Raw genomic sequence first — 23,149 nt, 5'->3', positions numbered from 1 at the left:
TTCGCATTAATAAACAGAACATTTAGCCCGCCAGGTGGAATATCTTTGGAATGGCATTGAAACTTGCTGGCAGGGATGGATGCATCTTTGGTATGATTACCACCGTTCTAAGCTAATTTTCTATTTTAACTTTTAGTAGTTTTCAGTACTGCAAACGGTTTTCTTTTTTGCCGAATTATTTTATCAATCTAGGAAGCACTGACATATACAGCAACGAGTTTAGTTTGGGTCTGTCAACGGAGGGGGAATTATTCTCAGTTACAATAGGTCAACGAGCCGAGCAACATCTGTGCTGTGTAAAGAAAAAAAAAAAAAAGTTAATAATTTAAACTTCTAACAATAATGAGTTCTTCGGAAAACGACAAAACCGCGAGTGCTACTAATAGTCTCACAGATAATGGGACTGAAGACAACATGCAGAGCTCCAATTCGCTGGTGAGTTGTTTTAGTAAAGGTTCTTGTACATACATACATACATATAAATACATTTGCATGCATGTACATACATATATTCTTACACTGTGCCACCAGAGTTATAGGCCAATGCGAGCCCCAACCTTCGTTAATTCGAGCAGCATAAGTTCTTTGCCATGCAAAAACTTTTCAGCACACGAAATTTTCAATACTACTACAGATTGCAAAGATTACCCAAGTCATCATTTTTTACGTATTTCCAACAACAACAACGCTGCTGTAGCTGTCAAAGTTTTTGCCTTCTGCATTGTGATTATAACTTAATGGTAATTCTCTTGTTCTTTCTTTGAGATAACGCAGGGTTCATATTAATAGTGGTTATAGGATGACTTGTCATATTTCTTATTTTTAAGGCCCCATTTGGCAAAAAAAAATTTGACACTTCCAAATGTGCGACGGCCACTCTTTCGAAAAAATGTTCGATTTTTCTTCGTTTTATTTTTTTTGTCTAGCCAATTTCTACCGACCGACTAAAAAGACTTTCGTCACGCCTCTTCTAACGCCTTCAAACCAAAAATTTTAGAATTTCGCGATCGCGCCCACAGCGTTCTCTCTTGTTGTTATTATCGAATTTATATATATACATTATTAAATTATTTTGATTAAGATGCGATGGAATGGACAGTAGGTATTGCTTAAACAATCAAGGCTCCTAAAGGTTTTTCAGAAAATTTGGTAATTTGAGTGTGTGCCCGTTCAGTGTTCATGAATATTTTTGCCTTGAAGGCTTATAGAAAAAAAATCAGCATAGGTGGCTTTGACTTTTCATTTCTTATTATCGACTTCAACAATCCGTCTGAATTCATTTCGTCTCTGGCTTTCAGGTCGTTCGGAGCAGACCAGTTTCATTATTGAGCAATATGGATCACGAACTTATAGAATTCCTCCAGCGGCATGCAAGCCATATTGATATCAGTGCCGAAACCAGTATGCTACATCAGGTAGGTTTCCCGTATTAGCGTTTATCAATTTTAATTTCGCTAACACAACTCGAAACATTGACTAATTAATGACAGGGTCCGATACCCAACTACAACTTTGATTGGAGCTCCATTGGATTGGACGAACAGGAGGATACCGTTCGTTGGCCAATTGCCGAAGAACCAACATCGCAGGAGAATCCGAATAACTTTTTGCAAATTAAAATGGAACCATATAACGAGGATGGAGAGGGAAACGAAAATTTTGCTGCGGATCAGGTACAAGACGTACGTGTACAGAAATACTTTTTAATGTCATATTGGTAAGGCGATTAAAATGATCTATTTACTTTTTCCACAGCCAGGGGTAATTTTGCCAATGCCAACGGCTAATTCATGCACTCCATTCATGAATATAAGACAGGAACCGGTTCTGGCAATTAAAATGGAGATAGATTCAAAAGACAATGAACTACCAACTGATGTAGAATCTAAACCGAATACCAATTTTTCAATTTTTGATATTCCCAATAATTTGTCACATTTTCCAAATAAGTCTGGCGATCAAGGAACTCAGTCCACTGCTACACAATCTGAAATAGATGCTAATTTAGTTTGTAAAATAGAAAACGATACAACCATGGTTGAATTACCAACTACGTCCAATAATATAGTTTGTAAAAAAGAAAACGATACAACCATGGTTGAATTACCAACTACGTCCAATAATATAAACGACGAGCAGCCAAATAACACAGATTCTGATACGGTTATTAATTCAATTTATGATTTAATTGATGATTTAAATTTGGATTATGATGAACTACCAACTACATCTGGTGGCACAGAAACCCATCCAGTGGACACACAATCAAATATGTATGATAATATGCCATATGATTTGATAAGTGACATAAATATGGACTTCGTCACTCCAGCTAACAGAACATATACGGCAGCTGCAAAGCCAACACGAGGAACCGTCTACAAGGTTAGAAAGCCACGGCCGGTCAAGAGCACCAATACGGCGCCATCAAATTCCAGCATTGCCAAGATGTTGAGGGAAGCAGCCAAGAAGGAAAATGCATCTGCGGCACCGCAGAGACCGAAGAAGCCCAATGCGACGGCAACATCTTCAGTTCCAAATTTTCCAAACGCCCATAATTGGCCTGCATGCCCACCGCTGCAGGTCGGCACTATACCAACAGATGAAACCAATGACTCAATGACGATTCCGCAGATTCCAACAGTGCCTGCTGCTCAAAATCTTCCAATACAATCAATCGGAAAGGTGATTCAGCCCCGTGTCAAACGGACTTACACGAAGAAAGCCAATAAGACCAATAATACAAATAATACAAATAATACAAATAATGCAAATAATACAAATAATACAAATAATACAAATAATGCAAATAATACAAATATTACAAATAATACAAATAATACAAATAATACAAATACAAATAATACAAATAATACAAATAATACAAATAATACAAACAATACAAATAATACAAATAATACAAATAATACAAATAATACAAATAATACAAATAATACAAATAATACAAATAAGACAAATAATACAAATAATACAAATAATACAAGTAACACAAATAATACAAATACGAATATACTTGATGAACATCAATATGTGGCCATGGAGACTTGCGGAGGAGAACTTACAATACCAAATGGACTGGTGGAGCATACCGGAATTAATATTGTGATGCCACCGGATCCGCTGATATCAATGGTGTCTGTTCCTCGCAATCCAATACAATCCATCGGTAAAGTAATTGAGCCTCCTCCCAAGCGAACTTACAAGAAGAGAGTCAATAAGGCCATGGCTACAAATCAGTCCTCCGGAACTGAAATTGAGATTCCTCAAACCTCTTCCCAGGCACCTATACCTCGTGTCAAGCGGACTTACACGAAGAGAGCCAATAAGACCAATAATACAAATATACTTAATGACAATAGTTCCGGGGTCATGGAGTCTAATGGTGGAGAACCTACAATACCAAATAGTCAGCAGATTCCAAACGCTGATGTTGTTCCGAATTTACCAATACAACCGACCGACAAGCCCAAAGCTCCCAGAAAACCACGTGCTAAAAAAGTGATCAACCAGCAACCGGGGACGGATATGCCCTCTGAGGTATCGGCGCAGGGAGAAACGGCTCAAACCAAGCCGAATGCTAAGCCAAAAGCCCCTAGGGTGCCCAAAGAACCTAAGGCGCCAAAAGTACCAAAGCCACCTAAAGAACCAAAGCCACCAAAGGAGCCAAAGCCACCTAAGGAGCCAAAGCCACCAAAGGAGCCAAAGCCACCAAAGGAGCCAAAGCCACCAAAGGAGCCAAAGCCACCTAAGGAGCCAAAGCCACCTAAGGAGCCAAAGCCACCTAAGGAGCCAAAGCCACCTAAGGAGCCAAAGACACCTAAGGAGCCAAAGCCACCTAAGGAGCCAAAGACACCTAAGGAGCCAAAGCCACCTAAGGAGCCAAAGACACCTAAGGAGCCAAAGACACCTAAGGAGCCAAAGACACCCAAACAACCAAAGGCACCTAGGGTACCGAAGGAACCTAAGACGCCAAAGGTACCCAAGGAACCTAAAGCGCCTAGGGCACCCAAGGTACCAAAAACGCCAAAGGAACCTAAAGTACCCAAGACTCCGAAGAATCCCAAGGCACCGAAAGCACCAATTCAACCGAAAGCATCAACGAATCAGACACCAAACAGCGTACAGGTACCGCTACCCATTGAGCCCGTACCTCTAGAAACACCCACTCGCACGAATTCTATACTATCAATCGTTGCCGAAATACTCCAACAGGGGCCGATTACACCAATATCGCCAATTAAATCCCCAGAACTCCTTCATCATGCTGATCATACCGTAGCGAACTTCAATATGCCACAATCTTCGGGGCCAACCAACTCAAGCGAGTCCAGTGTAAACGCCATTCCACGACTTCCAACAACGGAAGGGAAACATCCGTCGAAGGAAAGCGCAGAAAGCACAGAAATATCAGGTCCTTGCACAAACAGTACAGTTCGAAACACTACGGTAAGTGTGAAATATATTTCATGTTAACTTAACGTCTTAAACTAAAGTACATTGTTATCATATTATATCTACATAATTATATTATATTATTTTTATTTTATATTTATTTATATATATATATTATATTTATATATATATTATATTTATATATATATATTATATTTATATATATATTATATTTATATATATATATTATATTTATATCTTTAAATATTACTAATTTTAGAAGTCAGATGAACAGATTAAGCAAGGTCGCGTGTCAAAGCATTCATCTCGTTTTTCGCCTTCATTACGCTGTGTAGTACGCTCTTTATCCAGCTCATCCTCCAGTTCATCATCCTCGTCATCCTGTTCGACCTGCTCCACCTGCTCGAGCTGCTCGAGCAGCTCGAGCAGCTCGAACTCTTCACGATCTTCACGAGCACGTAACCGGAAACGTCGATCTCCAAAGGTTCCACTTCTCCACAAGCCAATTAAATCAAATGGGGAAATAAATTTTCAGTTGGGCCAACCAACCCGTCTTGAATCACCATCCCCTCCACTACCGGACATGCCCGTGAATACTAGTGCCACCTTTGAAGAGCATTTGGAAAATGTGGCATCGGAGCATAATCATACTAGATTGCCGATAAGAAACCCCACATATGATTTCGGGTTCAACTTGCCAGAGCCCAAATTGTCCGAGGAGTCATCCAGTTCTTCTGATGATGAAACCAATGAGAACGGTCAGATGACACCGAATTCTCAAGATGTTAGTATAGACTTTTTAAAAGTTATGGTTTGTTACAATTCCAATGTTTTATTTCAGCAGTTTGAGAAAAATCGTCAAAGCGCTCTAATGTTGTTCGGTGAGTCACGCAGTTCTTCTCCGTCGGAGAGCCGTGATGAAACCAATGTGAACAGTCAGATGACACCGAATTCTCAAAATGTTAGTATAAACTTTTGAAAAGTTATGGTTTGTTACAATTCCAATGTTTTATTTCAGCAGTTTGAGAAAAATCGTCAAAGCGCTCTAATGTTGTTCGGTGAGTCACGCAGTTCTTCTCCGTCGGAGAGCCGTGATGAAACCAATGTGAACAGTCAGATGATACAGAATTCTCAAGATGTTAGTATAAACTTTTTAAAAGTTATGGTTTTTACAATTCCAATGTTTTATTTCAGCAGTTTGAGAAAAATCGTCAAAGCGCTCTTATGTTGTTCGGTGAGTCACGCAGTTCTTCTCCGTCGGAGAGCCGTGATGAAACCAATGTGAACAGTCAGATGACACCGAATTCTCAAGATGTAAGTATAAACTTTTTAAAAGTTATGGTTTTTACAATTGCAATCTTTTTTTTCAGCAGTTCGAGAAAAATCTTCAAAGCGCTCCAATGCTGTTCGATATGTCATCCAGTTCTTCTTCGTCGGAGAGCCATGATGAAACCAATGAGAACGGTCAGATGACACCGAATTCTCAAGATGTTAGTATAAACTTCTTAAAAGGTATGGTTTTTAACAATTGCAATGTTTTATTTCAGCAGTTTGAGAAAAATCGTCAAAGCGCTCTAATGTTGTTCGGTGCGTCACGCAGTTCTTCTTCGTCGGAGAGCCATGATGAAACCAATGAGAACGGTCAGATGACACCGAATTTGCAAGATGTTAGTATAAACTTTTTAAAAGTTATGGCTTTTTACAATTGCAATCTTTTATTTCAACAGTTCGAGGAAAATCATCGAAGCGCTCTAATGTTGTTCGATGAGTTACCCAGTTCCTCTTCGTCGGAGAGCCATGATGAAACCAATGAAAACTGTCAGATGACACCGAATTCTCAAAATGTTAGTATAAACTTTTGAAAAGTTATGGTTTGTTACAATTCCAATGTTTTATTTCAGCAGTTTGAGAAAAATCGTCAAAGCGCTCTAATGTTGTTCGGTGAGTCACGCAGTTTTTCTCCGTCGGAGAGCCGTGATGAAACCAATGTGAACAGTCAGATGACACCGAATTCTCAAAATGTTAGTATAAACTTTTGAAAAGTTATGGTTTGTTACAATTCCAATGTTTTATTTCAGCAGTTTGAGAAAAATCGTCAAAGCGCTCTAATGTTGTTCGGTGAGTCACGCAGTTCTTCTCCGTCGGAGAGCCGTGATGAAACCAATGTGAACAGTCAGATGACACCGAATTCTCAAGATGTAAGTGTAAACTTTTTAAAAGTTATGGTTTTTACAATTGCAATCTTTTTTTTCAGCAGTTCGAGAAAAATCTTCAAAGCGCTCCAATGCTGTTCGATATGTCATCCAGTTCTTCTTCGTCGGAGAGCCATGATGAAACCAATGAGAACGGTCAGATGACACCGAATTTGCAAGATGTTAGTATAAACTTTTTAAAAGTTATGGCTTTTTACAATTGCAATCTTTTATTTCAACAGTTCGAGGAAAATCATCGAAGCGCTCTAATGTTGTTCGATGAGTTACCCAGTTCCTCTTCGTCGGAGAGCCATGATGAAACCAATGAAAACTGTCAGATTGCACCGAAATCCCAAGATGTTAGTTTACACTTCTTAAAAGTTATGGTTTTTTACAATGACAATGTTATTTCAGCATTTCGAGAAAGAACTTCAAAGCGCTCCCATCAGAGAGCCCAGACCAGATCAACCCCTAGCAGCAGCTCCCAGATCATCCAATGGTGGCACAATTGAGCCTTGTAACCTAAAAGCTTTTAAGCGTGATTTAATGAATACTGGATATTCTGCAGATGTGAAGCACGATAGTGCAGAGATCCATGAAGCGAAGATGGCTGGTACTAAGTGTTACAATAAGGAGGTTTCGCCTGACCCAAGTCAAATAAATTTGAAGAAATGTGCCACTAAAGTATACACTGCAATGGATAGAAATTCTGGGGCTGAATTGCCTATTCAGAGTCGCTATATAGTGCCCAATTCTAAGCCATCAGAAAGTAAGATTACTGTTAAACCAGTGCTGCCAAAGCACAAGCCATCAAGGATCCCAATAAGAACCAAAAAAACAGGAAATGATAGAATGGATTACCAGAGGCAGTCTTTACTGGATCCATTTAAAAAATCTTTGAATAATTCTTATGCTGTTACTAGCACTTCAGCATACGATCAAAATGACCAGGTAGAAAAAAATCCTGGGGCTCAATTGACAGAACTGCCGAGAGCTCTGAATTCAATGAAAAAACCAGAGGATAATGGATGTAAACCAAAAAATATCCTAAAGCCGAGTGCCCATATATTTTCGAATGCAGACGTGAACCCCCGCAGCTCTACAGATTATGGGCCAGCTAAGAAGGATGTCAAAAAGTCTTGGGCACCACGTTACCAAGAACAAGAATCGCAGGAGTTCAAGGAAAATTCATTGAATGGATTCTTTAATGCCAAGGGTAACTTACCTGATATTCCTAAGAAGTCATTCAAAGATTCCGACTCAAATGTTTCCAAAGCAGATGCTGAGCGACGTTGCGCCAAAACATTTGAACCTTTACGCAAGGACATTGTAGGAAAATTGAGATACAATAAAGTAGTCAATAAAAGCCAGAATAGAAATGCAAAGAAGCAGGGCAAGGTTAAGCTAGAGCCTAAAGAAAATACTATCGAAGAAGATGCAAACGATCAGGTGGTAAAGCAATTTCAGTTCGAGATGCCATCTAATCCTGACATCGTTGAACCAACTGTAAAACCTACAAAACCTGAAACAGCCGTGCGCGCCAGCAGTTCCAAGGCTTGCATTTCAGACTTAAATGCAAATATTCATAAAACTAAATCTTCCAAAAAGCTCAAAAAATCTTCAAAGCTCTTTGAATTCAATCGTTCTGAATCACAAGTAAAAAAAGGTGAAAACGAAGAAGAAGATGTCAAGATCGACAATCCGAAAATAACTGAACCAGTTAAACATAAACGGGCTTCAAGACCCAAAACATCCGGACGAAACATTTCTGAGCTAGATATGCAGCCTAGTACTTCTAAAGCTGCTGAGACAAAAACTTCTCAACCAAAAGGTGATCAACCAAAAACTGCTCAATTAAAGGAAATGCCCTCCAAAGCAGTGAACAAAAAGGTGAAAAAATCAAAGGCAAAAAAACGTAAAAATGATGATGCAAATAAGGATCCAAAGAGTACTGAAATGCATCAGTATAAAATTCCCAAGCTTTCCGCAAATAAGCCACATGTAAAAAAACAGGTAAGATATCAACGGCATGTTTTATTCTATGTGCTACAGTTATATGAGATATTTTTCAGAATACATCGACTACAACCGCTGCCGAATCAAAGAGGACGATAAGACCTAACCATTCGGCACCGACAAGCGGATTCTCACGATTACCGGAGATGTACGAGGAGCTAAACTATCCGAATGCTCCACATCCCTACTCAACAAGGGGCTATTATCCCTATCATAGGGCCTATCCAGGGCCTATGCATCACCCGGGCAGTCAGTATCATGTGAACCAACCCCCACCAATGAGATTGCATCATTCCATGTACGTTGATGCGGAACCGTCTTATCAGAGTTTTTATCAAGGGTCACGATACCAACCATATGACATTAGCCCGTCAATGAGACACCATTACTCCTATCCAGGGGAGCCATCTCCCAGAACATATCCGATGGGTATTCCCTATCATTACAATAACACGCTCTACCCCCCGATGAGAAATGATTTCTACTACCCAAGGGGCCGTCCGCACTTTCCTGTACGCACTTTACCACCGATGAGTTCTCAAGGGACTTATCCACCGAATTATCCATCTTCTCGTCAATTTTTGCATTCAATGCCCCCTCCTGCTGATACACATGAACAGGTATAAATAAAAACTTTTAAATGAACACTCTTAAAAGAGCACCTGTACTTTTTGTTTTTTTTTTTTAATTAGATCGCATTGCGTTCGATCGAAATCGTTGGTGGTTTTATTCAAATGGCCTATGCAGGTCGGAAATACAGGACTCTTAAGGATCTCAGGGAGCGAACAAAGTTATCGAAAGACTGTTTGCGTAAGATTTTAAAGCACATGTGCAAAATTAAGCGTCCCAAGTGGCGTATCAGCAAGTTTTATTTGTACGCATTCTGGTCTGAAATTTCGGGGGTTCCCCAAAGTTCTAAATTTGGCAAACCGGTAGGCTTGGAAACTATTTCATAATAGATAGAAAATACTTATAGCATTCCTTACTCTCCTAGTTGAAACTAAACGCTTCCTATCGCAAGGTAATTAGTTGCTTTGCGGAAAGCAAGTTTCTACGCATGGAGACTTTAATGGAGAAAACTGGGTTTCGGAAAGGCAAACTTAAGCGAGTTCTAAAGATGATCGGAAGAAAGCGATCCACGAAATGGCGTCTGCTCGATTATAAGAAGCCACTTATTCACTTGCACCGCAGTCAAGAGAAGAAGTCTTCTATATAAAACCTTTTACACTACAAGCTTATGAAGAATCTACATTTACACATACAATCGCCAGACTTAATAACAATTGCAAGATCCTCAATAAATAATACAGATATATGTATAAAAAGGTGGTTGACTAGTTTTTAATAAAAACAAGAGAGATCTGTATAGTTGAGTACCCCGACTATCATATACCCCTTGCTCAGCTAGTATGAACGCGAAATTTCATCATTTTTCTGGGATATATATCGGTTGATATTGGGCGTGGCAAAAAGTTTTTTTGCAAATCGATAGAAGTTAGACGACTAATAAAGTTATGAAAAAATATCCAACAATTTTTCAAAGATGGCATCAAAGTGGATGGGGCGTTCCAGCCAAGAAATGTTTAATTTTGACAGTTATTCGCCAAAATTAATGATGTTACCTATTAAATACACCTAGCTTTAATATTTAACGAACTAGTGGTGGGCATGCGTGTTGAGAATCAAATGTTGATCTGACAATGCCCTTTGTTTACAGCTGTTACTAATTTACCGAACATATATATTTTAAGCTATGCAATCGTTTTTGGGCAATGATCTGGATGCAAATGAAAATAATTTTAGTTCATTGTCAAATTTAAAATTTGTTATATATGTAGTTGATTTTGAATTTCATTATACTTTCGGTTATTTAGCAAGTGCAATTTTCTTCTCTCGCTGATATTATTTCTATGGGTTGTTTCAGATGTTGCAGCCATTGCGAGCGTGTGGGTATTTTGATGTATTCTATGCGCTAGCAATTAATTGCTTTCAAATCCTTTTATCCAACAGATTTGGTCAATTTATTTTGAACGGTTTTTTGCTGTTTGTATGTAGGTGTGTGTGTATGTGTGTGCTTCGGTATTTACCACACATGTGTACACATATGTGTGCTCTTGTTTGGTCTGAATTTATTACATGTTTAGTTTATTGTTTTTTAATGGCGCTTAGTTTCAATTTGTGCACAGCAATAAATTACACATTACTGACTGCCCCAAGTCCTTGTCTCGTCCTTTTTCCCTGTGTCTCTGTGAGGGTGAGCCAGTCGGTGTCTGTGCCTGCGTGCGTGTGTGTGTAAGTGAGGGTAAACTCTTTAATAAGTCGATCCGACATTTGATACCATATTGATGCCAGCCGCAGACAGTTGACCTTTCAGGAGAGTTCAACTTGAAGAAAAAGTGGCATCAGCTAGCGGCACACAACGTTCCATTCCACACATTCCACATTCTACCTACTTTACGATATATTTCTTATATTTCCTAGATTTATGTAGTATTTCAATTCCTATTTTATGCGGGCGTACTAAGGCATTTGATTTTTTGGCCGCCGTTTCATCATTTATTTTGAGCTAATTTTGATAAGAAGTTCGCCCCTGGAAGTACGCAGCGGAATTTTGAAGGCGAAACTGCAGTGCAAAATGAAAACTGCAGACTGTTATAATTTGCGCAACAAAGGGCGCACCTCAACTTGACAGCAGCGGAAGTTGTCCCCACTTAGCCGGGGATGCCCCTTAACCCCGTAACCCCCGGCTGCCGCTTGTCCGAGAGCCTTAACCCTCGTACACCGTTTTGCTCCAGAGCAAACACAAAATGAATGGCCCGCAAATTCACGGCAAATTAAATGAAATGCGCAAATTAAACGCAAAAGCAGCGCAACAAAAAAAAAGTGAAGCATGGCCGGGACAAAGTGAAACAAATATTGCATAATATTATTGCAAGTTCTTTTTTTTTGGGGACGGGTGGTTTTTGGGGGCATGGTCGCCACTTGAGCAGCGCTTAAAGCGAACGAAAATGCGGAAGCAATTCACTTTCGGCTTTCAGCTTTTGCCTGCTGCTCACTTTTTTCGCTCGCTGTCCTGTGCTTTTTTCTATGTTTTAATATTTATATCAGGACAGCAGCTTTGGTCCTTCCTCGTCGTTGTCAACGTCATCATCCACATTCGCATCCAGTGGACAGACTTGCAGCTGCTGCTCCAGCTTAAAGTCCTGCCAATACACTGAAAGCAAACCTTCTTAACTTCTTAAGCTGCACTAATTAAGACTTTTTTTAATTCCCTAAATAACAGTGGCCCAAAAAACAAGAAGACGAGAGAAGAAAAATGAGAGATGTGTGTAAATTTAAAGTTTCCGAGCGTGAAGTGCATCCTCATTTCTTTCTGTGCATTGGGTCAGTAATTTTGCATGCTTAGCTTTCAGCTCGCTCGCTCCCAAGAGTCCTGCGTCCTTCCGACCCATTGCCGCCCCGTTCTTCTTCTTCTTGGTCTCCTGCCTTCCCTTCCGTTTCGTTCTGTTCTGTTCCGTTCCATTCCGTTTGGTTTTGCCTCTTTGGCGCGGCTTGGCCATTTTTTTGTGTGTGCTAATTACCATAATTAAGCAAAGGTCAGGCTTTAGTCGCCTTTTGTGGCCGAGCTTGGCGAAATAATAATGAGAGAAAGCCAGGAGAGAGTAGCGAAGAAAGGGGAAGAAAGCAAGCAATGGGGGTGTGGATAAAATGGCTGACCAGCGTACAAATTCTCCCCTCTGTTCTGTTATGCATTATCTTTATGATTATGTTGATTATGACGTTTTAATGGGTTTAGTGAGGCGACGACGGGGTGGACCCCCCTGGTCCACTGAGAGGTTAAAGGGGCGATGGACATTGGACGGTGGGCGGTGGGCGGTATCAGCTTAAGCTGACAACAAAAGGCAACAAGAAAAACAAAGACTTGACAAGCTGTTGGGGCACATTAAGGAATGAATGCAGTTTCCCTTCAATTCTTTTTCGTGCCCATCATAATACCCTGCAAAAGCGCAGAAACTTGGAATGGCACATATCGTTCAATTAGGTCGTAAAATACAAGTATTTTGCGGGACACACAAAATCTGGCACTGTGTGTTTTTTATGGCTCGCGATATAAGAGCATAAAAATATTGCAATAGAATGAGGCGTTGGTAACAGGGTAATACCCCCGTCGACTATAAGTGGCGTTTAGCTTAATCTCAATATTTCATTTTTTATTGCCGGCACTCAAAACATTACTTTGAACTTGGTCAAATTACTTGGGGCTTGTCTGTCAACGCTTCCTCCTACACTTCCTTCGCCTTCTGCATTTTTTGCACCGCCCCCCGCTTTTCCAGCCATAAATATTTTTGGTACTCGCCGAGGGAAAATGAAAATTCCATAGGAACTTAACTTGAAAACTGCAATGTCATGACAAATATACAGAAGGACCAGGGACGATGACGTGGGTGAGTTTCGAGATGGGATCCTGCAGGATGGCACGCACTTCCCTCGCCGGGGGAGCGCCTTAACCCTTAGGCGCCGGCTTAACCCCCTGGCGGTGATTAACGATCGCAGCACACGGCGGAAAAGATGAAAGTCAAATGGGAGATATGCGGGAGCTGGGGAAACGCAACTATTATTTTAACATGGCGGGGAGCAGCATCACCGACTTTCTTCTAGTTCTTCTCGCCCTGCAGGCCCAGCATTCCTAGGCAAGAAAAACATTTTCATTCCAAGGCGTTTTCCGGAGGGGCAATGGAATCGAGGATGGGTGTTCTGGAGGTGGAGCGGGTGGGGGAGAAACGGCAGTTGTTTGAACTTATCTAAATTGTTTTGCCATATTGTTTTCTTATGCCATGTGTGTCGCATCGTTCCATACTTGGGCGTACTTCCTGCCCTTTTCCTCTGAATATTCCCTAATGCAGGCAGAAAAAAAAATATATATATATTTGACACAAAGTGAGCGTGGGAATTATTTGAGTTATGGCACTTCAACATTAACTACATCTCCATAAGCTGGTAGTTCTTATAGATTTATCAAACATGTTGCTGTAAAAATGTATGTATTTAAATGAATTAAAAGAGTATGTAGGTGCGATTTCTTTCGGTGTATCCACTTCTTCTTCCTCCCCCCTTCACTCCTCTCGAAAGTCCCATTGTCTTTAGCAAATTTGCTTTACTTGCACTGGCTGCTTATTCATTGACTTTTGTGTTTTGTGCCATTTTCAAATGCCTTCATTTCCTCGCCGCACACAGCCCGCATACGTCCGTCTCTGTCGCACACCAGATGGCCGCCGTCCCACTCGCACGGCTCTTGCCGTACGTGTCTATTATTGGTATTTGCTGAATGAATGGATTGTACGTGCCCAGAGGCATTTCGAATAACTTTTTTCCAGGCTCCCGAGCATCCACGTTGTGCTTCCGCTGCTTTTTGCCTTATTTCTGGATCTGGCTCCTCGTGGATTGCAATTCTCCGTTCCGCTTCCGTTCCGCCTTTCTCTTGTTGTTCGCCCATCCCTTTCACGCCCCACTCCGCTTGCCCCTCTCTTTCTGCGGTTGAAATCTAAGCGATTTTACATTGTTATTGTTATTATTGCTACACGCGCGCGCACACACACACACACACCCACACATGGTCTTTATTTGTACATGCATTTATATTTGTTGATGGCGTATTTTTGTTTATTTATGTATTCATATGCAATGTCGAAAATAATCGTTAATATGCTGATAAAACACGCCCCCTCAACAATGTGGGCATGTCGTGTGTCGACTGCGTATAGTGGGGTCTCTTTCTACCTACCCCCCTCTCGCTCTCGCTCTGTCAACACTTGGCTTCATTTTTCATCCGATCCCATTGAATTGCCGGCAAATATGGTATGCTAATGAAATCCCATAATGCATTGGCTAATAAACAAACAGCGCCCGAATGTAGGCAACACATTTTTCGACCAGCAAAATGGGCAAAAAGTTTCCGTCCTCTTAAATTCGAATGCAAATATATTCGAATGCGTACTGAGATTTCACTGCCCACGGGAATTCCACAAAATCACGGCCTAAGCCTCTTAAATAATTTTCAAGTTCTTTTTTTTTTTAAAGGCGAGATTATTTATACATTCCCATTGGCTAAGCGGATAAAGCTGGTAATTTGTACATTTAATACATATTTAGGGAATTAAATGATCTATTAATTGTTTATTGTAACTATGTATCTTTGAGTTCGGAACTCCTTTATGCATGTGGCTCATTTTCATGTTATTTTAGCTAAGGAACTTTTGACACAATGAAGGCAGTGCCGAATTGCACATACGCACCGTTGCCACTGCCCACAAATTTATGTATGTATATATATATTTATGAGACCACAAACAATTTGATGTGTATTCAAAGAAATGGAATACATAATCTTTCATCATTTATTGGCTGCACATTAAAAGGCTGAGAGAGTAAAAAAGAAGAACTCCTCTATCGTGCGTGAAATATCCTCTTATATTGCAAAACCGAAATTGAAATCATAAACTGCTTTTTTTTAGTTATATTTTTTATTGTACAGTTTAGTTGTGTGCTCCCTCTGCACGAATCGCATTCAATGTTAATATACCTACAGTTGAATTCGATTCTCTAGTTGAGCAGAATCGAAATCATAAACTTCATTGGGGTTTTGTTTTGGATACAGTTTACTTTTGTCATCACTTTATTCACTTTGTTGCTGTTGCCAGATTACTGTAGATTACACCCACCGTATTCATTGCTGTTGTTGTTGGTGAGCATCCCGTCCAACAAATTCTACCCCCCGCCGCCAACGCCCATCGCCCATCGCCCGACCTTGTCATGTAGTTAGATATATTTAAAGTTGGGCGTTGGGAAAGTAAAATAAAATGGAATAAAATGCAGATTGAATTTGAGGGCGACAACTTTGCTGACGTTGGCGACGACAACAGAGTAATATTACTCACACACACCCACACAGATACACGGGTAACAAAAAAAAAAAAAAAAAAAACGGGGAAACGAAGAAGAAGAGCTCACACACACACAAACACTCGCACATTCACATGCACACTGGGACCGTAAAAAATAAGCAAGTAATGCGCAAAATACAAAACCCACATTGCCTTCGAAAAAGGGGGGCATGGATCGGCGGGCGGGGGGAGGGTGTGTTTCTGGCGATGTAGGGATAAGGAGGACCAAAAGCCCGGCTATATACTATAAGTACGATATGTAGTTTGACGTTATCCAACACTAACAACACCACCAGCACTGAGGACAAATGCGAGCTCTGAAGGGATAAACGTGAGGAAAATGGGCGTGGGTGTTAAGTAAGGCGATGCACCATAAAAAATTAGTAGATCTTCTATTTCATATGTGTACATGGCTCTAGAAATGTTCCAATGATCTAAAACATTCACCTTCACCACCTCTTCGTTCGCTAGCTTTTGAAACTATCAACAAGGGTGACAAAAGGTGGTTTACATTTTAAAACACTAAATATATGGTCGCTTCCGTTTATGATTAATTTTTTAACCGTGTGGGAAAGCCGTGGGGTAAGGAATGGAGCGGGGGGTCCGGAAAGTCGACGTGATCGTATGCGAATGCGATTGTGCGGGTGTATTATGTATTTGGTGCATTTTAAATCGGATTACTTAAGGCAACAACAACCATGTGCGGCTTTGGCTTTTGTTGTCCTTCCGTGCCTTCCTTCGAAGTGGGTGGTGGTGGGCTGTGGGTGCGGCCGTGGGTGGTTCTCCTCATGGGCGGCTGGGTGCTGATGACTCTCAAGTCGCACATGCACAGTATGCGTGTGTGTGTGTGTCAGTTTAGTTCTCATTGTTGCCATCATCGGGATATCGTTGTCAACGCCGCGCCTATAAACCGTTTATTATTATTTACAATTTTCGCCTCGACGCTGGCAAATATTTTCAAATCGCATGGCGACACATCGCTAGACACGTGGCATTTTCCAGCATTTTCCCACCCTGCGCCATCGTACATCACCCACTTTTCACCCATCAGGCTTGGCAAATGTGTTGGCAACGTGTCGGCACTCGATGGAAAACTGAATGAAAAACTCCGCTTCGCTGGCTGGCTGAATGGCCAACTGTCAATCGTTTGGTTTATCAATCCATCAATCGAATGGCTCAGCGGAACTCCGACTGGAATCTTAATCGAGCAAAGCAAGTTTAAGAAGTGGAAACATTTCATAACACTACTCCTAGAATCAGACTTGCAGTTGCGTTAAAGCAGTATGCAAAATGCACAAAAATGTAGCAAAATTAAATAACCAATAATTTGAATTTAGACCCCGGGAATGCGCAGTTAATTACGCTACAGATTTGGGTCAACAGTGAGTTGGGCAATCAATCAAGTGCATTACACGCTTATTCAATTGGAACTGGCACACTTTCAATTAACCAGCCTATAAATAAGCCGTGCCATCAATCATGGGATTTAATGGAACTGTATATCGCATCACAACTGGCCAGCAAAATCAGCGATTGTTGTTGCCGAGTAACTAATCATCAAGCAAGGTTTTATTAGCATTTAATTGGCAAATAGTGCAGCTGCAGGCCAGACGCGAAGAATTAGCAATTGTTGATCTATCGATTGAAACGAATTATGGGCAAATTAGGGGGTAGTTACTAGTTGGCGATCGGTAGTTTGGCATTCGGTTTTGGGGGCGAGTTCTGTGGGTGAACTTTGACCTCCGGCTGCCATCAATCTTTATCGCCAAACGGCAAACTGCGAACTGAAACAGCAGCGGAAATAGAAGTGCGCGGCATAAGTGCACTTCCGGTGGCGCAGTTGTTGCATTTTCAGTGGCAGCCGTCACATCCACGATTCCCCCGCATTTGCATCTGTATGCGTGTGCGTGTGTGTGTGTGTGTGCACTCGCCTGCGGTTGAGTATCATTTTCACTAACGAGATTTCCCAGAAAATGAGAAAATAGCGAGCGAGGGCCGCCTTTAAATTCGAATTTCCCCCAAAAATGCATTGCATTTGCCATTTTTCACTCTGCGCTATCTATAGCCATTTGCAATAAAATAATGTTAGTCTTTGCAACAATTTTGTACAATTTTTCGGCATTTCGGCGCACTTGTCTCGTTTCAATTCCATTTCGCTGCATACAGTCAGCTCTTTATTGCGTAAATCCATTGGTGAAATATTTAATGCCTAAACGAAATCGAAACTAGCACATAACTCCTTGAATTTATTTATTAAATACATGTTATACCGCATATATACATTTGCATATTTGCATTGGGAACTAATATCTTTTCGCCCTGCTGAGATTGCAGCAGTGGCCATATTTATGTGTTTCACCTGCTAAATGCATCCATTTATGCGGCAAGCATTGACATCTGTCACGCGCAACTGAAATTGGACAGCGGGGAGTCGTTTGGTTTCGCATTGGAGAACTACTGCAAATTGCGGCTTTCAGCTTCCAGTTACCCTCTGACCCCCGCTGCACCTCACCCACCCCACGCCTAAACCATTAACCAAATCATTGGCTAAGCTATTGCCTCAGGTTACACGGCTTCGAGGCTGGAAGTTCAAAGTCTGCGGTTGCCATGCCAAGCGATGCGTTTTTTTCGGGGTTAGTTAGTGGGACTTACTAGCTCTTCGGCATGGAAAAATGGTCATTTTTTATGGATGATTTGGCCGGGCAATTGACCATTGGCCTCGCCACATTGTTATCCCATATCCAATTTCGCCCGGGCATTTAAATAAAACACCCAAAACTATATATGTGTATCTACCATACGGATAGGTATTTGGGTCGCGAGTTGAGTGTTTCGTTTTGGTTTTTTCCCGCCATGCCCTATTTTTGATTTTCAAACAAGGAGCATAGGAAAAATTCCGACTAAACCATATATAAGTAAAACAAACAAAATGGTAAAATCAATAAACGAACTCTGGACATGTGGGGGAGGGACTAAATATGCAAGTGGAGTGCTCCAAGAATGGAAATAAAAATGATTTATAAATTGCTTATTTGTCAAAAGCACAGACACACAAGAGCTGCAGACTGCGAGAAAAACTGTGGTCAGGCGAATGAAAACAATACGATTGAATGGGTATTATATATATTATACAACCAGTAGTCTTGACTCTCAATGAGCTCAAAAGGCTCTTCTGGAAATATGTTTTTTTTCAAATACGCACAAATATTCACCTTTTTCCCTCTCTGCAGTCATAACGAGCAGCATCTGAATCTGAGACCAGGGTGCGGCCACGCCCACTTAGCCCACTCAGCCCACTTGAGCTGGCTGCACTCGAGAGCCACAAATCGAAGACAAAGATCGAAGTCATGGTAGCCCAGTCACATTATCGTAACTTTTCAATATCGAAGCATAAACATCGGATTCGCATAAAAGCTGGTTCTTCGCAGGGTTCTGTTTCTGATGTGAATGCCGTTCAAATTGCTCGGAAGTGAGTGTGCACTCAAAAAATACAAAGGCAAATACAAAAAGCGATGGACATTTTCAGAGGCTTAGCCAGCAGGTATGCACTACTATTACTACTATTACTATTACTATTACTTTTGCTAGTTTGGAATTAGCGTGCGGCAAACGCACTGCAAACTGGCCAAAGGCCGCTTACAAAATGCTGGAATTATGACATTTAATTAGCCAAATGAATCTTTTTTAAGCTCCGGCTTGCGTTGCATTCGGCGGTTCTACCAATATGCCAAGGGGCATGGAATTAGCGACGGTATTTGGGAATCGACGCCTAATTAGCGCATTGTTGCACCGAAAATAATGGCGTTCAGCAAAGCAAATGCCAAAAACCGATTACAGTCGCCATTCAGCTGGGGATATAGACATGTTTATACCGATATGCGATATGCATTGGCATATATGTATGTACATATATGTATATTTATGTGAAAGCCAAATAATGAAAACATTCAATCCGCGGCCGGGGATTTGCACAGCTGAACAACAGCGCAACGGATTTCCGGTTACAGTAGACCCTCAATATTTAATAACTGCTCAAAAATACTCACATAAAATATGTGATTTCAGTTCCAAAATGATTTGTATCACGAAATTCTATTGAATACATTTTTCTGAACTATATGCACATTGGTACCCCATGGGAAAGGGTTTCGATTTCTCCCAGCGAACGTAAGTCGTCCGAGATGACAATTCCTGGGCTTTAGCTTTAGATTTAGCCTTAGCTTTATGCTGTGTTGCCAGTTTTCACCGTCACCTGAATCGTGGGTGCATCCGAGTCGAAATCCGAATCCGAATCGCAGTTGGAGTCGGTATCCAAAATCCAAATCCGAATAGAAATCGGGGGAGCGGCAAAAAAAAAAGGAACAGGAGCTGCAGCTGGGAAATAGACGAGGAAACTTGCGGTGCACTTTGACATTTTGGCGCATGTTGAATCAAGTGAAAACCCAATTACATGTCCCGCCCTATCTAGTCGCTTCACTGGCGACAAAACGAAACGTGCAGACAAGTTAACATTCTGGCCAACTTTGGCAGCAGTCAGGAGCTGGAATCGCACCCGTTCGAACGCCCAGCCGCCCACATATCCACCCACTCGGTGTCCTTGTGCCTGTGTGCTAGCTGGTTATTACAAGAGTGGCGAACATTCTGTGGCCAGGTGTCTGTGGGCGTGCCGGTGAGTATCTGTGGGCCTGGACGCACACCTGTGTCCATATGTACATATGTATGTGTGCACCCGTATAGCTCTAGCTGCTGCTATCGCACGCAAATTATTGTTGCAATGAAACTTAAGCTGCTTAAACTTGCCGGAACGCTTTGGCCCCAGCCTCCTCCTCCTCCTTGGCAGCTCCTCATCCCCATTTGGTAAACGGATGATGGAGACATCAGCGCCCGTGTTTAACCTGATTTGGGCAAGGGTAGCTAGCTGCCAGGGGGCGAAATTGAAAAGCTTAATGGATTACGAGTCACAGATTAACTGGGCCAGTTTAAAAAGGTCCACGGAAATCGAAGCAGATGCGCACATAATCTCGTTTGAATCCGCTTGAATCCCTTTAACAACGACGGCTATGTCAAAGGGCAAACACGTTTATCTCTATGTCGATCAGAAGTACAAAGAATTATAGGAAAATGTATCTGCAATAAATTAGTAACATTTGAAAATGGATTTTAAGTAAGCCATTCGATGTTCCTGCCAAACACGAGGCGAAAATGTTCGAGTTGCGCTGGCAGACGACAAGTTCGAATAAATCATTGTTAATTTACAAACGCCCTGTTGATGGCCTGACAATTTTCGGTTGCCGGCGAATGTTTGGCCAAAACCATGACGAGGACAAGTGGCCATCCGATCCCTGCTAATTAGGCCCAGAAATGTGCCATAAAATAAATGGCACAAATGCGAAATTAAATGGCCCGACCAGGCCAAAGGACATGCGGCCATTTGATTGATGTCCTGATGGCCGCCGTTCGGTTTTAGTTTCAGTTTCAGTTGCTATGTCGGCGGCCATTCCGCAACAGATTGTCTGTGTTAGTTACCATTATTACAACTGACTTTTTGCGCAACTCTTCGTTTTCTTCATATTATTATTAACGAGTTTACCATTGCTGCTTGCCGCTGGCAAATACGTTATAAAAACTGGCGGTGAAAATAAAAATAGCAGCAGCAATATTAAACACAATCCTCCAGTTATCCACGCTGGGCTTGGGGTCGATCACATAACCGGCCACCATGGGCGCCATCAGACCCACCAAGTTGGCCACGCAATTGGTTATGGAGATTAGCAGGCCGGCGAAGCGCGGCGACAGGTCGAGGTGATTGATCTTGAAGCCGCAGTAGATGGCACCGTTGAGTCCCATGCCCAGGATGAAAATCACGCTGGTCAGCCAGAGGCTGTGGTGCACAAAGCCCACGGAGATTAGGGCCAGGGCGGGTCCGTACTGGCCCAGGCTGTTCATCAACTTGCGGACTACGGTGATGGAACAGTTCCGCCGGATGAGGCAATCCGCCAGGATGCCAAACACAATGGCCAGAATCCACATGGCCAGGTAGGGCAGCGAGGATATTATGCCGTTTGTGCGGATGTTCACATTGAGAACTCTGTACATATAGGTGGGCAGCATGGTCATCAGCGTTTCATAGCCATAATTGTGCCCGGCATGGGCCACCAGAATGGCATAGAAGGGTGGCGATTTGGCAATGCCCACAAAGGGTATCCTGCCCCTTTCCTCCGGCTGCGCCTGCCAAATGGCCTCCATGATGTGCCGCCTCTCCGCCTCCGAGATGCGTGTGCTTACGGCCGGACTCTCCTGCACCAGGCAGATGAAGATTACACACCAGATGGTGCTGACCAGGCCGAAGACGTAGAAGATCGATGGCCAGCCGCCATCGAAACCGTAGTGGGCCAGTAGGCCACTCAATGGCATCGATACTATGGTACCGAACTGGGCACCCGCGTAGACCGCTGCTCCGGCCAGTGATCTCTCGTCCGGAGGAACCCACTGGGCCAGGAGGGAGTGGGAGCAGGGCACAATGGGTCCCTCGCCCAGGCCCTGGATGAAACGCACCACACACAGACCGACGACGCCACCCGATCTCGCCGAGATCGGAATGAAGAAGGCGGCCAACGAGTTGATCATCATGCCCCAGCCGAGAAAATGCCGAGCGCCGTAGTACTTGATCATCAGGCCAAAGGGTATCTGGGTTATCACATAGCCGTAGAAGAAGCTAGAGAGGATGTAGCCCTGCAGCTTATAGCTCCACTCGAAGTCACCATCCCGTTCCTTCGATTGAGCCGACGATTTGGTATGCGAGATTGCCGTGTGGTTGACCATGGCCACAATCGCCACGGACATATTTGTGCGCATCACATAGGCATTGGCCATTCCCGAGAAGAGCATCAGGACGACGAAGAATCGGGTCTTTCGGCACCTGGGAATCTGCCCATCGGATTCGTAGCGCTCCATCTTCGCCTCCTGGTCACTGCGATTCCGATTAGTAACTCCCTTGGAGTCCTGCACTCCAGCGGCGTCGGCCATTTCCAGATTGCTCGCCTTCGTTTTGGATGGGTTATTCTCTCTCGAGTAGGCAGGAAAATGGTATTTGTTATTCCCACATTTTTAAATGATTTATTCATGCTCAACGATTCGATTTTTTGAATGGTGTTAGCTCATTTGATTTCTAAACGAATGCTAATAGGATCCGAATTGAATTTTGAACTCAATTATGTTTCATAACTATTTTAAAGCTAACAACAAATATATTTTATTTGTTTTTCTTTGCAATTATGGGAAAACTGACACCCAGCTTCGTTTAAACCCATATTAAATTCATGCAGTCAAACGACTTCACACTAGATTACCCCCAAACGCAAGCAATCCGATACTTGGAAGCCCAACCAGCAAATGGGGGCGAATCCTTACCCTTGCCCGCTCGATTTTGTCATTCATATCAATTTCGCATATCTTACGGCAGCCAAATGAAGCCATTGACAAACGAATGAATATGGCTGGAATCACGGGGGATTGTGTATATATAATATAAAATACAAGGGGTTACTTTTTTTTTTGCGTAGGCTG

General features: G+C 42.1%; 2 protein-coding genes across 28 annotated transcripts in view; one reads left to right on the top strand and one right to left on the bottom strand.

Annotated features, from left to right (window-relative positions):
- The window catches only part of LOC27207514 (protein piccolo), a 49,441-nt gene extending 39,515 nt beyond the window's left edge, over nt 1-9,926 (top strand). The window contains exons 5-25 of one of the 27 annotated variants that reach the window (XM_044923664.1): nt 27-90; nt 140-435; nt 1,299-1,415; nt 1,491-1,682; nt 1,756-2,794; nt 3,080-4,467; nt 4,694-5,218; nt 5,276-5,395; nt 5,453-5,572; nt 5,629-5,748; nt 5,805-5,924; nt 5,982-6,101; nt 6,162-6,278; nt 6,336-6,455; nt 6,513-6,632; nt 6,689-6,808; nt 6,869-6,985; nt 7,041-8,639; nt 8,699-9,262; nt 9,335-9,574; nt 9,637-9,925. In XM_044923664.1, the coding sequence (XP_044779599.1) occupies nt 343-435; nt 1,299-1,415; nt 1,491-1,682; nt 1,756-2,794; nt 3,080-4,467; nt 4,694-5,218; nt 5,276-5,395; nt 5,453-5,572; nt 5,629-5,748; nt 5,805-5,924; nt 5,982-6,101; nt 6,162-6,278; nt 6,336-6,455; nt 6,513-6,632; nt 6,689-6,808; nt 6,869-6,985; nt 7,041-8,639; nt 8,699-9,262; nt 9,335-9,574; nt 9,637-9,858 (7,173 nt within the window). In that variant the 5' untranslated portion in view covers nt 27-90; nt 140-342 and the 3' untranslated portion in view covers nt 9,859-9,925. Of the gene's footprint in view, nt 1-26; nt 91-139; nt 436-1,298; nt 1,416-1,490; nt 1,683-1,755; nt 2,795-2,924; nt 4,468-4,693; nt 5,219-5,275; nt 5,396-5,452; nt 5,573-5,628; nt 5,749-5,804; nt 5,925-5,981; nt 6,102-6,161; nt 6,279-6,335; nt 6,456-6,512; nt 6,633-6,688; nt 6,809-6,868; nt 6,986-7,040; nt 8,640-8,698; nt 9,263-9,334; nt 9,575-9,636 lie in introns of those variants that run through there. The other 26 variants (XM_039297370.2, XM_044923659.1, XM_039297366.2 and 23 more) reach the window with 26 other exon arrangements.
- Nucleotides 9,927-20,982: 11,056 nt separating this feature from the next.
- LOC6725130 (putative inorganic phosphate cotransporter) lies at nt 20,983-22,729 on the bottom strand. The gene has a single exon (XM_002106120.4). The coding sequence runs from the start codon at nt 22,607-22,609 to the stop codon at nt 21,170-21,172; it is 1,440 nt and encodes a 479-aa protein (XP_002106156.2). The 5' UTR covers nt 22,610-22,729; the 3' UTR covers nt 20,983-21,169.
- Nucleotides 22,730-23,149: the final 420 nt, after the last annotated feature.

Source organism: Drosophila simulans, chromosome X, assembly GCF_016746395.2.
Source record: "Drosophila simulans strain w501 chromosome X, Prin_Dsim_3.1, whole genome shotgun sequence".
Taxonomy (NCBI): Eukaryota; Metazoa; Arthropoda; class Insecta; order Diptera; family Drosophilidae; genus Drosophila; species Drosophila simulans.
The sequence above is the reverse complement of the archived record's forward strand: the minus strand, read 5'-3'. Positions and strand labels throughout refer to the sequence as shown.

Excerpts from the sequence above, each read along its gene's own strand:
- LOC6725130 (XM_002106120.4), bottom strand. The coding sequence starts at position 22,609 with ATGGCCGACGCCGCTGGAGTGCAGGACTCCAAGGGAGTTACTAATCGG.